The sequence below is a fragment of the Platichthys flesus genome, chromosome 5, assembly GCF_949316205.1.
Source record: "Platichthys flesus chromosome 5, fPlaFle2.1, whole genome shotgun sequence".
NCBI classification, from domain to species: domain Eukaryota; kingdom Metazoa; phylum Chordata; class Actinopteri; order Pleuronectiformes; family Pleuronectidae; genus Platichthys; species Platichthys flesus.
Genome location: NC_084949.1, coordinates 28,057,482 through 28,071,011, shown reverse-complemented (window position 1 = coordinate 28,071,011; position 13,530 = coordinate 28,057,482). Strand labels below are relative to the sequence as shown.

Genomic DNA, 13,530 nt, shown 5'->3' with positions numbered 1-13,530 from the left:
CTTGGAAGAAGAACCTGTAAAAGAATAAATGAAAGAAGCACGAGTCATGATGAACTGACTCAGGAGATGAACACGTGACCCTCGTTGTGCATTAGATGAGGTTTGATCAGATTCTCTATCAAAGCGTCATCATGTTTTTATTAATCCGCCTTTCCTTGTCGCAGTATAAAACAGAATGAGCCGCCAGGGGGCGCCCTGATAGTTTCCGTCACCGGAAGTTGAATAGGCTTCCGGCTCGCGCAGCTGAGGGACAACATGGCGGCGGTGGTGATGTCCCGGTGTCAGTCCAGACTCCGGTTCTCCCCTCGCTGGTTCTTTAGAAGTTACTTAAGCTCGGACTCCAGCGGGACTTCCGGCAGCGACCCGCCCGCCGCAGACGCACCCAGGTCCGGGTTCGCTGCCGCCTTCGACCTCCAGACGGAGATCCGCCGGGAGGCGGGGACCTCAGCGGCCGGACTGCGAGGCTCCTCCTCCGGTCAGGACGAGAGCTTCGCCTCGCTGCTCCGCCGGTCCCCGCTGGTCCAGATGGGACCGGCCCGGGACAAGGTGGTGGTCGGGAGGATCTTCCACGTGGTCCAGGACGACCTGTACATCGACTTCGGGGGGAAGTTCCACTGCGTGTGTCGGCGGCCGGCGGACGGAGGAGAGAAGCTGCAGCGGGGCAGCAGGGTCCGTCTGCGGCTGCAGGACCTGGAGCTCACGGCCCGGTTCCTCGGAGCTCAGACCGACACGACGCTGCTGGAGGCCCAGGCCGTGCTGCTGGGCCCGCTGGAGGGACGGGAGGGAAGGGAGAGCCGGGACTGAGGGGGTCCGGGTCCCTGGAGAGACTGAACCCGAACTGACGTTCAGTCACGTGGTCTGATCGATGACAGATTGTTTACATCGATCAGTGACTCGGATGATTATTGATCCGCTTGAAGTTTGTGTTATTAAAGTGAAACGTGTTCCGATCAGCTGTTCCTCTCCTTTCATCACGTGACGCCGCAAATATCAAAGTTTATTTCTCCACTTCAGGAAACGAGATGTTTGAGCTTTTTATAGACACAGCGTCACATGATGCAGGTGTGTGTGTGTGTGTGTGGGGGTCACATGATGCAGGTGTGTGTGTTGCATGATGCAGGTGTGTGTGTTGCATGATGCAGGTGTGTTTCTGTGTCACATGATGCAGATGTGTGTGTGTCACATGATACAGGGGTGTGTGTCACATGATACAGGCGTGTGTGTGTGTGACATGATGCAGGTGTGTGTGTGACATGATACAGGTGTGTGTGTGTGTGTGACATGATACAGGTGTGTGTGTCACATGATGCAGGTGTGTGTGTGTGTCACATGATACAGGTGTGTCTCTGTGTGTGTCACATGATGCAGGTGTGTGTGTGTGACATGATACAGGTGTGTGTGTGTGTGTGTGACATGATACAGGTGTGTGTGTCAAATGATACAGGTATGTGTGTGTCACATGATGCAGGTGTGTGTGTGTGACAAGATACAGGTGTGTGTGTCACATGATGCAGGTGTGTGTGTGTGTGTGTGACATGATACAGGTATGTGTGTGTCACATGATACAGATGTGTGTGTACAGTCCAGTTAATCACAGACAACTCTTCTATTCCGTTCTTTTACTTTAATAATTGAAAACATGAAGCTGACGTGTCGTCCGTGTTTCTTTGAAGTGAAATCATTGCTGTCATGTTCTAACTTTACTTTTCAAACATCTACTGCAGTTCAGCACTAGTCTCTTTAGTATTTAGTCTTTGGTTCCATGTGCAGAGCCCGTTACATGCTGCTGGGACACAATCGTTTCCCTAACTGGGATCAATAAAGCACATCTATCTATCATCTATTATCTATCTATCCTGAACGCCTCCTCCTCATGAGGCTACCACTGACCTGGAAATAAATATTAAAACCCTGAGCTCTGACTTACAGGCTGCCCTTCAGTCCTCCTCACCTGCAGGGGGAGCAGTGGAAGATGGCCCTTCTGTCATATCAATCAGTCGATACATGAATATATAAATTTAGAGGCCATATTGTCGGGGCTGTAGCGCCCTCTATCTGAGAGTAAATGCAGCCGCTGGGAGTTAACAGTGATTATGCGTCAGTACTGTGAATATGTAGTACTACAGTGGTATTACAGTACTACAGCAGTAGTGCAGGTGTTTGTCGTTGCTTTTGAGTTGTTCTTCCTGTCGGAGGCACTTTGAAGTAGGAAGTAGTTTCATCCACACATGGTCAACAGCAGCCACTGAGGAGATAGAAGAGTTCACACGTCACACACAGTCAGAATCTGGTTCTGAATCTGGTTCTGAATCTGGGTTTAATTCTGCTCTGGTTTCTGAATCTGGTTTCTTTCACCTCAACGACGTTGACTTCCACTTGTCCAGATCCGTCTTTGTTCAGCTCCTGGAAAGTTCCTGAAAACAAACCAAGTCTTTCTCAGTTCAATGTCAGTAAAACACGATTTTTAATTAATATTTTAATTTAATCTGAAGTCAAACTGGTTTGAATGTGGAATATGAACCGGATGCAATCAGTTGTGTACGTACTGAACATGGCCTCCAGCTTCACCAGGCAGCAGGTGAAGTTGTCGAAGTCGATGACCTCGTTATCGGCGTATCGAGCGACCAGCATCTGGTACAGCTTGTTGTTGAGTTTGAACCCTGAGGACAGAGGACGCCACAGGTGAGAGGACTGAGGACAGAGGACACCACAGGTGAGAGGACTGAGGACAGAGGACACCACAGGTGAGAGGACAGAGGACACCACAGGTCAGAGGACAGAGGACGCCACAGGTGAGAGGACAGAGGACACCACAGGTCAGAGGACAGAGGACGCCACAGGTCAGAGGACAGAGGACAGAGGACACCACATGTGAGAGGACTGAGGACGCCACAGGTGAGAGGACTGAGGACAGAGGACGCCACAGGTGAGAGGACAGAGGACACCACATGTGAGAGGACTGAGGACGCCACAGGTGAGAGGACAGAGGACGCCACATGTGAGAGGACTGAGGACAGAGGACGCCACATGTGAGAGGACTGAGGATGCCACATGTGAGAGGACTGAGGACAGAGGACGCCACAGGTGAGAGGACTGAGGACAGAGGACGCCACAGGTCAGAGGACAGAGGACAGAGGACACCACAGGTGAGAGGACTGAGGACGCCACATGTGAGAGGACTGAGGACGCCACAGGTGAGAGGACAGAGGACGCCACATGTGAGAGGACAGAGGACGCCACATGTGAGAGGACAGAGGACGCCACAGGTGAGAGGACAGAGGACACCACAGGTCAGAGGACTGAGGACAGAGGACACCACAGGTGAGAGGACTGAGGACAGAGGACGCCACAGGTGAAAGGACAGAGGACGCCACAGGTCAGAGGACAGAGGACGCCACAGGTGAGAGGACTGAGGACAGAGGACAGAGGACACCACAGGTCAGAGGACACCACAGGTGAGAGGACTGAGGACAGAGGACACCACAGGTGAGAGGACTGAGGACAGAGGACGCCACAGGTGAGAGGACTGAGGACAGAGGACGCCACAGGTGAGAGGACTGAGGACAGAGGACGCCACAGGTGAGAGGACAGAGGACGCCACATGTGAGAGGACTGAGGACAGAGGAGGCCACAGGTGAGAGGACTGAGGACGCCACATGTGAGAGGACAGAGGACGCCACAGGTGAGAGGACTGAGGACAGAGGAGGCCACAGGTGAGAGGACTGAGGACAGAGGACGCCACATGTGAGAGGACTGAGGACAGAGGACGCCACATGTGAGAGGACTGAGGACAGAGGACAGAGGACGCCACGTGTGAGAGGACTGAGGACGCCACAGGTGAGAGGACAGAGGACAGAGGACGCCACATGTGAGAGGACTGAGGACGCCACATGTGAGAGGACTGAGGACAGAGGACGCCACATGTGAGAGGACTGAGGACGCCACAGGTGAGAGGACTGAGGACAGAGGACGCCACATGTGAGAGGACTGAGGACAGAGGACGCCACATGTGAGAGGACTGAGGACGCCACATGTGAGAGGACAGAGGACAGAGGACGCCACATGTGAGAGGACTGAGGACGCCACAGGTGAGAGGACTGAGGACAGAGGACGCCACATGTGAGAGGACTGAGGACAGAGGACGCCACATGTGAGAGGACTGAGGACGCCACAGGTGAGAGGACAGAGGACAGAGGACGCCACAGGACTCAAACACAACACGCTGAGTCATCATGTTCAGGAACGAGAGCATCTACCTCCATTTTCCAGAGCCAGACGCATCTCGTAGGAACTCATACATCCAGATTTATCCAGATCAAACTCTCGGAAGATACCCTGCAGAGGTCAAAGGTCACACGTCCTGTTAAAACTTGACTTAAATCAGGAAAATAAAACTGATTTTCATCAGATTAACATCAAACAGGTGATAAACACCTATCTCTTTTATTCATGTGGACGAGTAGATGAAGAAAGTACAAATACTTCAGTAGTAAAAGTACCTCAACACTGTAGATGTGTACATGAGCTTTGTTACTTTCTGTACACGTGTTCACATGTGATGTCATCATATGATTCTCATGATAATCACATGTTGATGTAATGTAACTTAATGTGCCTCAGTACTTTTACTTTTGATACTTTAAGTATCCTTTTACAGTGTAGTATTTTTCACTCTGAAGGCTGAAACTAAAGACTTTTATTATGAAAAGCAAATTGCTCACCAGCCACTTCCTGATCTTGTTCCAGAGAATCTGAAACTCGAGCAGACCGAGGCGAGCGCTGCCGTCTTTCTGAAGACTCGTTAAGGTCCAAAGACAAGAGAACGTTCAAGGTTCTAAGGTTCTACTGAGAACGTTGAGAGGAACCAGAGGAAAGAACCTACAGGTTCTTCACAGGAAGGATACGTCCATGAGGCCGACCATGGCTCTGCAGGACTCCATACTGAAACCATCCGTCTGCAGGTCTCTGTCTGCAGATAGAAGAAGAAGAAGAAGAAGAAGAAGAAGAAGAATTCACTCTGTTTTCACACACAAGAACAGGAACGATCAGAACTCACGTTTGGAGACGACTCGGTTCAGGATGGTTCGGAGTTCTCGGACGGAGATCTCCATGTCCTGAGGAGACAAAAGACTTCTGATGACTCAGCTCCAGCACACTGTGAGAGAACATGACTCAGCAGAACCAGGTTTTTTATTTGAACGTTGAGAACGACTGAAGCTTCAGGTGAACTCACATCTCCTGACAGCTGAGTGAACATCGACCTGAAGGAGTCATCGATGTCGCTCTCTGATATTTCCTCCTGCAGTGACCACAAGGTCAAAGGTCGTCATGACACAAACAAGGAGACGTGCAAACAATCATTCTAAAGTTCTACAGCAGCTTCAAATCATGTGAAGACATTAGAAGATGTGTTTATATTCTATAATGAAGTTATTTAATAAGATCAGAGTTATTACATCTCAGGCCCCTGAGCCCCTGAGCCCCTGGGCCCCTGAGCCTCTGAGCCCCTGGGCCCCTGAGCCTCTGAGCCCCTGGGCCCCTGAGCCCCTGAGCCCCTGAGACCCTGGGCCCCTGAGCCCCTGAGACCCTTGGCCCCTGAGCCCCTGGGCCCCTGAGCCCCTGAGCCTCTGAGACCCTGGGCCCCTGAGCCCCTGGGCCCCTGGGCCTCTGAGCCTCTGAGCCCCTGGGCCCCTGGGCCCCTGGGCCCCTGGACTTCTCCTCTTTGCCTGCTGCTCCTCGACAGCTGATTAATAATGATAATAAACACAAAGGGACGACAGGTGAATGATTGTGTCTTTGTTAACTTGTGTCCTTGTCTCTGTGACCCTGGTTCTGTATAAATCAGGGGGTTCTTTGATCAACAGGATTCCTTCATGCACAGGAAGTGAATGTTTGCTGTGAGTTGAATGAGGTGTCACCTCGGGGTCGAAGGTTCCCTCCACGTCGTCGTCCATCTCCCTGCACAGAACCACACGCTCACTGATTCACTGGTCATCACTGGATCAATAACCTGATCATTGGTTTCTCACTCACTCACCTGGTCTCACACTGCTTCTCAGTGAACACCCTCAGGACGAAGTCCGCTTCCTTTGAGGGTTCAAAGGTCGACGGGACAATCAGGTACTCGCCTGGCGGGAGGCGGAGCCTGTTGCTCACCTCTCTCAGGTTGATGAAGGACTCGGAGCGAGCGCAGGACGAGTGACGCAGGAAGAACTCCTTCTTCATGTGGACACTGGGATGTCCCTGTAGCTGATGGAGGGACGGACGTTAGGTCGCTGAGCTCAGAGTAAACAAAGAGGAAGTTTGACCAGAGGACGAAGACTCACCTCGTCAGGGATCTGTGAAGGAAACGAGACACAGAGAAGTCGTGATCACATGACCCTGCATCCAACATCCTACACACTACATCCAACATCCTACACACTACATCCAACACCTTCACACCAGAACCTAAACCCCGGACCCAACACCCTCAGTCCTAACCAAGACAGCAACACAGATTGTTGTGACATCATAACGTCACGTCTCCATGACCTCTGACCTCGTAGATAGCGAAGCCGATGGTGTGCATGTCCTGTCCGTGGCTGCGGTAGCGGCGGCGGTCTTTCTGCATCAGCGCCACCAGGAGGCTGCAGGAGGCCTCCTCGTCCTCAGGGTCGTCATCCTCCTCCAGCAGGGAGATCTTATACTGAGGGTTGATCCAGAACGTGTCTGCAGAGAGGCAGCAGCAGCAGTCAGTTGCATTGTGGGACATGTAGTCATCATAATGTTCAACACAGTCCTAACTGATCCTCTCCTCACTGGGATGGTTCCTGCAGCCGCCGGCGCTGCTCCCCCGCCTCCAGCCCCCTTCAAACATCACCGTGGTCCAGAAGCTGGTGGAGTCCTGACTGAGGGCGTCCGGGGTCAGGTTACAGATCTCCAACCTGGAGAACTGACGCAGGAACTCCTGGAACGACATCCTGACACACCCACACGTCTCACGTCTCCATGCTGTCAACCAGCCCCACTCCCCCTCACCGCACCAACCTACCAGAACTCCCCGTCCTCCATCTTACAGAGCATGTCGTCCTTCTCTGCCGAGTCGATGGCGTTCCACTCTGAGGAGCTGACACAACGACACTCGGTCACTTCCTGTGTTCGTTCTGTTCTCGCTCATAAAGAATCTGAAGGAGGCACCGACCTGTCGCTCCAGGCGCCGGTCCACTCCACCTGACCCCAGGGGTTTCTGATCCGGATCAGACGCTCCTGCCGCCCGCGGTGCTCCACCTGAACACAGGACGGACCACCGGTCAGAGATCTGATGCTTCCAGTCGGAGTCGGACTGGACCGGTCGGCTCACCTGTCTGAGGCCAGTCACAGAGTAGGCGTGGCCTTTGACCAGCTTCTTAAAGGTCACAGACTCCATGTCGAGGGCGCTGGTGATCTGAGGACAGAGCAGCACAGAGCATGTTAACCTCTCTGATGGTCGGTCACGTGTGTAACATGTTAACCTCTCTGATGGTCCGTCACGTGTGTAACATGTTAACCTCTCTGATGGTCGGTCACGTGTGTAACATGTTAACCTCTCTGATGGTCGGTCACGTGTGTAACATGTTAACCTCTCTGATGGTCCGTCACGTGTGTAACATGTTAACCTCTCTGATGGTCGGTCACGTGTGTAACATGTTAACCTCTCTGATGGTCCGTCACGTGTGTAACATGTTAACCTCTCTGATGGTCCGTCACGTGTGTAACATGTTAACCTCTCTGATGGTCGGTCACGTGTGTAACATGTTAACCTCTCTGATGGTCGGTCACGTGTGTAACATGTTAACCTCTCTGATGGTCCGTCACGTGTGTAACATGTTAACCTCTCTGATGGTCCGTCACGTGTGTAACATGTTAACCTCTCTGATGGTCGGTCACGTGTGTAACATGTTAACCTCTCTGATGGTCCGTCACGTGTGTAACATGTTAACCTCTCTGATGGTCGGTCACGTGTGTAACATGTTAACCTCTCTGATGGTCGGTCACGTGTGTAACATGTTAACCTCTCTGATGGTCGGTCACGTGTGTAACATGTTAACCTCTCTGATGGTCGGTCACGTGTGTAACATGTTAACCTCTCTGATGGTCGGTCACGTGTATAACATGTTAACCTCTCTGATGGTCCGTCACGTGTGTAACATGTTAACCTCTCTGATGGTCGGTCACGTGTGTAACATGTTAACCTCTCTGATGGTCCGTCACGTGTGTAACATGTTAACCTCTCTGATGGTCGGTCACGTGTGTAACATGTTAACCTCTCTGATGGTCGGTCACGTGTGTAACATGTTAACCTCTCTGATGGTCCGTCACGTGTGTAACATGTTAACCTCTCTGATGGTCCGTCACGTGTGTAACATGTTAACCTCTCTGATGGTCCGTCACGTGTGTAACATGTTAACCTCTCTGATGGTCGGTCACGTGTGTAACATGTTAACCTCTCTGATGGTCGGTCACGTGTGTAACATGTTAACCTCTCTGATGGTCGGTCACGTGTGTAACATGTTAACCTCTCTGATGGTCGGTCACGTGTGTAACATGTTAACCTCTCTGATGGTCGGTCACGTGTGTAACATGTTAACCTCTCTGATGGTCGGTCACGTGTATAACATGTTAACCTCTCTGATGGTCGGTCACGTGTGTAACATGTTCACTTATTTGTTACTGACATCGATGGAGCAGCCCAGCAGGGAGCCTCTCTCCAGAGCTTTGACGATGATACGATGAAGATCTCCGGGAGCATTCTTCAGATCGTACATCTCTGCCACGCCGCCGGTAAAATCCTCGAAGCCCTCGGTGGTGCTGCCGCCGGACAAGGCCTCGTACGAGCCGCTCAACCTCCAGACACACAGGACACATCCAGAGCATCATGAGGAAAATACTCCATTACAATTAGAGGAGTATGAAAGATGAATAATCTGTCACTGAGGACGGCAGCTGTCATGTGACTGTCTCACTTGGCGTAGGCCTTCTCCAGCAGGGCGCTCCAGAACTCGCTGCCTTCGGCCGAGTGGACGAACATCAGCTCTCCGTCTTTGACCGGCAGACGATCATCGATCACCACGTCCACCCACTCCCCGAACTGCCAGAACTACAGAGAGGAGGGGGGGGGGGGTTACATCCAGATGATCAGGTTAGACTGTTCTGCCTGCTTTTATTTTGAAATAGTCAGGAAGTTTGAAGTTTGTCACCACATCAACAGACCGACCTGAGGACAAGTGGACAACAGAGACTGTTTGAATCTCAAAACTAACCCCCTAGTGTCAGACGTGGGGAACTACCACTACAGTCCCAGTAATAAACCTCAACTGGTCCTGGGACAATTGTGATATCTACCAGTTTCCACTCAAGAGTGGGAGGCGGCTCACGGAGTCTCTACGTCGTAAGAGCTCTGGAGAAACATCTGAATATCTTCAGTTCAATAAATGGACCAGCAGGTCCAGCAGTCTATGGGGAAACGTATATCACGCACGTTGATATCACAATGATGGTAAATTGTAGAAATATTGTGTTTATCCTGAGGGGGGGGGCTCTGATTGGCTGACAGAGGGGAGTGGGAGGAGTCTCACCTGGAAGTGGAAGATGCCGGCGTATGGTTGGTTGAAGTTCTGACCGTGAGGAACGACGCGGTGCAGCAGGCGTTGGTTCAGAGTCAGAGAGCCAATGGCAGCGAGCAGCCAACAGTCTCCTGTAACACAACCACAGACACACAATTCACACCTTCACAGTCTCCTGTAACACAACCACAGACACACAATCACACCTTCAGGGTCTCCTGTAACACAACCACAGACACACAATTCACACCTTCACAGTCTCCTGTAACACAACCACAGACACACAATTCACACAATTCACACACAACAAAACCATAGACACACATCATCTCATCTCACAAACTTGAGCTTCAATAAAAATCAGATGACCTCTGACCTTAAACTCTGACGCTTATGAACTGATTTTAAAAGTGCAGCAGACTCTTGGAAAGTTACTGGTTGAAGAAGAAGCAGAAGAAGAAGAAGAAGCAGAAGAAGAAGAAGAAGAAGAAGAAGAAGAAGAAGAAGAAGAAGAAGAAGCAGAAGCAGAAGAAGCAGAAGCAGAAGAAGAAGAAGAAGAAGCAGAAGAAGAAGAAGAAGCAGAAGAAGAAGAAGAAGCAGAAGCAGCTTGACGCCGATAAACTGAACAAAGAAGAATTTGCAGGAACACTTTGGGTTTGAAAGGTTTCTGAATTGATCCTGTTTCTCAGACAGCACTGAGACACTACGATGTTAGCATTTAGCTTAGCATTAGTGTGTCCCCACAGACCATCAGGATTATAATGGAGTCTGCTAATGTTCCGATATGTAGTGCTTGTTCACATCCTCCCATCGGTGAAGATGAAGATGATGAAGATGTTCTGACAGAGTTACAGTAAAGCTCTGAACATGAGCCCACTCCATTATAACCCTGATGGTCTGTGGGGACACACTAATGCTAAGCTAGGGCTAACATCATCAACAACAGCATTAGAGGCTTTAGCATTAGGCTGCTAATGCTTCCTGTTAATGGAGCAGACGTCCGTTCACTGATCAATACCTGGACCAATCCAGGGTCAGAGGCTGAGTGCTGCCTTCAGGGGCTTCTGGGAACTTCCAGCCGCTGAAGCTGCAGAACTTGTTTTGTTCATAAATAAAAGATGTGGGCAGATAATGAGTCTGAGGGAATCAGAAGGAACCAATATGATGCTCCTGCTGTGAACAAAACACCCCCCCCCCCCACCCGCTGACTCACCCAGAGCTCCCTGACAGATGTCCGTCCTAGTGGCCCCGCCCACAATGAACTGAGGGTCCTCTGTCAGCTCCTGAAACAGCCAATCACAATCTCCATCTGTATGACATCACTCCTCAAAGGTGACGAGATATTAACATGAAGGGTACAGGTGAGTACATGTGAGTACATGTGAGTACAGGTGAGTACAGGTGAGTACAGGTGAGTAAATGTGAGTACAGGTGAGTACAGCTGAGTATAGGTGAGTACAGGTGAGTACATGTGAGTACAGGTGAGTACAGACGAGTACAGATGAGTACAGATGAGTACAGGTGAGTACAGACGAGTACAGGTGAGTACAGACGAGTACATGTGAGTACAGACGAGTACATGTGAGTACAGGCTAGTACAGGGGGTTCTCACCGTTGGCCTCTTCCACTCCACCCCTCTGGTCTTGGCGGTGAATGGTCCGAGTTCCTTGAAGCCCAGTGAGGACGGTTCTGCTGGGAACATCGGGTCCTGGAACAGGGAACCGTTCTGCAGGCAGTCCTCCATCAGGACCTGGAAGTCCTGGTTCATGTAGTGCACCGCTTGCTGGACTGAACCAAGACCTCCAGCCCTCTGACGGTCCTTCTGGATCCGCCCGGACACGCCCCCAAACATCCTGAGCCACAACATGTCAGAAAAGATGATCAGATCAAATCAGATCAAATCAGATCAGATCAGATTAAAGGTCTCAGTCCTGTTATCAGTCCAGCAGTGCAGAAGGACACATCTCAATAGTTCACATCAGATTATTCACAGATTTGAAATAGACGATTTATTTCAGATTAGAGTTAGTTCATATCACATTACAGAGAACTGGGCTCAGATTACAAAGAGAATAAACGTGTTGCTACCTGGTGGCGGTGTGACGGACTCGTAGGAAGCTGTGAGGAAACAGACAGGAAGTGAGTCACAGATTCAAACCTCAGACAGAAACCAGATCATAACCTGACTCCACAGAAATCCACGACTCTTCATCTCTGAACATCTCGGACAGAAAACTCTGAGATCATTTGAATCTGAATCACTATATTCAGATTAAACAACTGATGACAACAGATCTCTGAGGATTTTATCTGTCTGTAGCTGTAGAGAGAGGAGCTCTCTGATTGGTGCACAAACATGCTGATGTCATCGGATAACTTGCTGCTGAAGGTGCTGAACAGTGAAAACAGCTGATCACACTCATGTCACTGAAAACACAAGAATCAGTAAACACAGGTTTGATCAGGTCCCCCCAGAAACCAGACCGGAACAGAACAGACCAGACCAGACCAGAACAGACCAGACCAGAACAGAACAGAACAGACCAGAACAGACAAGACCAGAAACCAGAACAGAAACCAGACCAGGACAGAAAAGACCAGAACAGACCAGAACACCTGCTCACTCTCTGCTGTGTCGGTCCTGATGCAGTAGCAGATGTATTAATACTTGAAGTAGCAGAGGTATTAATACTTGCAGTAGCAGATGTAGTAATACTTGCAGTAGCAGTAGTAGTAGTACTTGCAGTAGCAGTGGCTGTAGTCTTCTGGGTGGATGCTTGCTGCTGATGCTTTGCTGCAGTCCCAAGCCCCGCCCAGTGTGAGGGGTGGAGCTACGTCACCGGGACAACATGGGCGAGTTAAAGAGGCAAACACGTGTCATCAGCACCGTGACGTCACGAGGACCAACCAGAGCCAGGTCTGTCACAGATGGATTCTTTAATTTGATGTGTTTCTGATTCAGCTTCTATTGATTCTTCATCACAGGGACATGTATGTAGTTTGGATGAACCTCTAAATATTAGCAGCTAGCTCCAGTTAGCTCAGACTAGTCACATAAACCCAGCTGACCACAGGCTAACAGTTCCCCCGGGTTTCAGTCTTTGTGCTAAGCTAGGCTAAACATGACCCTCAAATGAAGCACATCTGAGTCTGAAGCGTTAAATTGATGGCAGCATGTGATCCACCCACGTGACTCACTGATACAACCATGCTGGATTTATACAAGGTCTTAAATGTTATAAATTTACAATCAATCATTTTATTTTGTTTTTAAAGGATCTGTAATCTCCACTGTAGCCGACACTTTGAAACACTGAAACTAACAACAGGATTCATACACATTTTGACCAATGGATTTCAATAACTTTTCAATAACTTTTAACCAAATTCCCATGACTTTCTGTCGTGAAATCTCAGTGTATACATGAAAAAGTGACAAAATGAAGTATTTAAACTAACAAAGACAATTCCAAACAATACAATATACCTTTAATGACACAAATGAATGAGAGACAATAGTTTGATTAAAATGTACTTTTCCATTTGTAGCCGAGCTGTGTTAAATCTACACTTCCCGCTGCTTCCCCATCAATCTTTTCAATGAGTAAATGAGAGCAAATGCCCACTTATATTTTGAGTGTATTTCTTTTAAATGCATATGAATTATTTAAAACTCTGCGTAAATGAACGACATGAAAATATGTTTATAGCAAATTTCCCTGAAACTTTTGGGTTTTTATTTTTTTCAAGCACTTTTCCAGGCCTGGTAATAAACATTTTCAAACTTTTCCAGGTTTTTCATGACCGTAGGAACTGTTTTTAAGTAATAAAAAGTGTCAACTAGTTAATGTAAACTCTATCTATCCAATGTTAGCTCCTTAGTATCCAAACTCAAATTAAAGAAACTTAAACAGTTACGTTGAATCCAAAATCAACTTTAGCAACC

General features: G+C 49.4%; 2 protein-coding genes across 2 annotated transcripts; one reads left to right on the top strand and one right to left on the bottom strand.

Annotated features, from left to right (window-relative positions):
* Positions 1–196: 196 nt before the first annotated feature.
* Positions 197–950, top strand: mrps28 (mitochondrial ribosomal protein S28). Its single transcript, XM_062388417.1, has one exon. It carries the CDS (start codon positions 256–258, stop codon positions 802–804), a length of 549 nt encoding a protein of 182 aa, XP_062244401.1. The 5' UTR covers positions 197–255; the 3' UTR covers positions 805–950.
* Positions 951–1,604: 654 nt separating this feature from the next.
* LOC133954018 (calpain-1 catalytic subunit-like) lies at positions 1,605–11,836 on the bottom strand. The gene is made up of 22 exons (XM_062388268.1): positions 11,673–11,836; positions 11,197–11,437; positions 10,798–10,867; positions 9,597–9,715; positions 8,985–9,118; positions 8,697–8,865; positions 7,343–7,426; positions 7,184–7,269; positions 7,034–7,108; positions 6,802–6,962; positions 6,542–6,711; positions 6,327–6,338; positions 6,038–6,249; positions 5,919–5,958; positions 5,234–5,299; positions 5,057–5,114; positions 4,905–4,969; positions 4,722–4,790; positions 4,257–4,335; positions 2,547–2,660; positions 2,356–2,414; positions 1,605–2,245 (listed from the first exon to the last, which is right to left on the bottom strand). The coding sequence occupies exons 2-22, from the start codon at positions 11,434–11,436 to the stop codon at positions 2,219–2,221; spliced, it is 2,109 nt and encodes a 702-aa protein (XP_062244252.1). The 5' UTR covers position 11,437; positions 11,673–11,836; the 3' UTR covers positions 1,605–2,218.
* Between the last annotated feature and the right edge of the window lie 1,694 nt (positions 11,837–13,530).

Bases quoted from the DNA above. Each gene is read 5' to 3' on its own strand.
- LOC133954018 (XM_062388268.1), bottom strand. From the start codon at position 11,436: ATGTTTGGGGGCGTGTCCGGGCGGATCCAGAAGGACCGTCAGAGGGCT. The intron at 9,119-9,596 runs GTGAGACTCCTC...TCCTCTCTGTAG, and splicing joins CCGGCATCTTCCACTTCCAG to TTCTGGCAGTTCGGGGAGTG. The intron at 2,415-2,546 runs GTACGTACACAA...GTTTGTTTTCAG, and splicing joins GAAGCTGGAGGCCATGTTCA to GAACTTTCCAGGAGCTGAAC.
- mrps28 (XM_062388417.1), top strand. From the start codon at position 256: ATGGCGGCGGTGGTGATGTCCCGGTGTCAGTCCAGACTCCGGTTCTCC.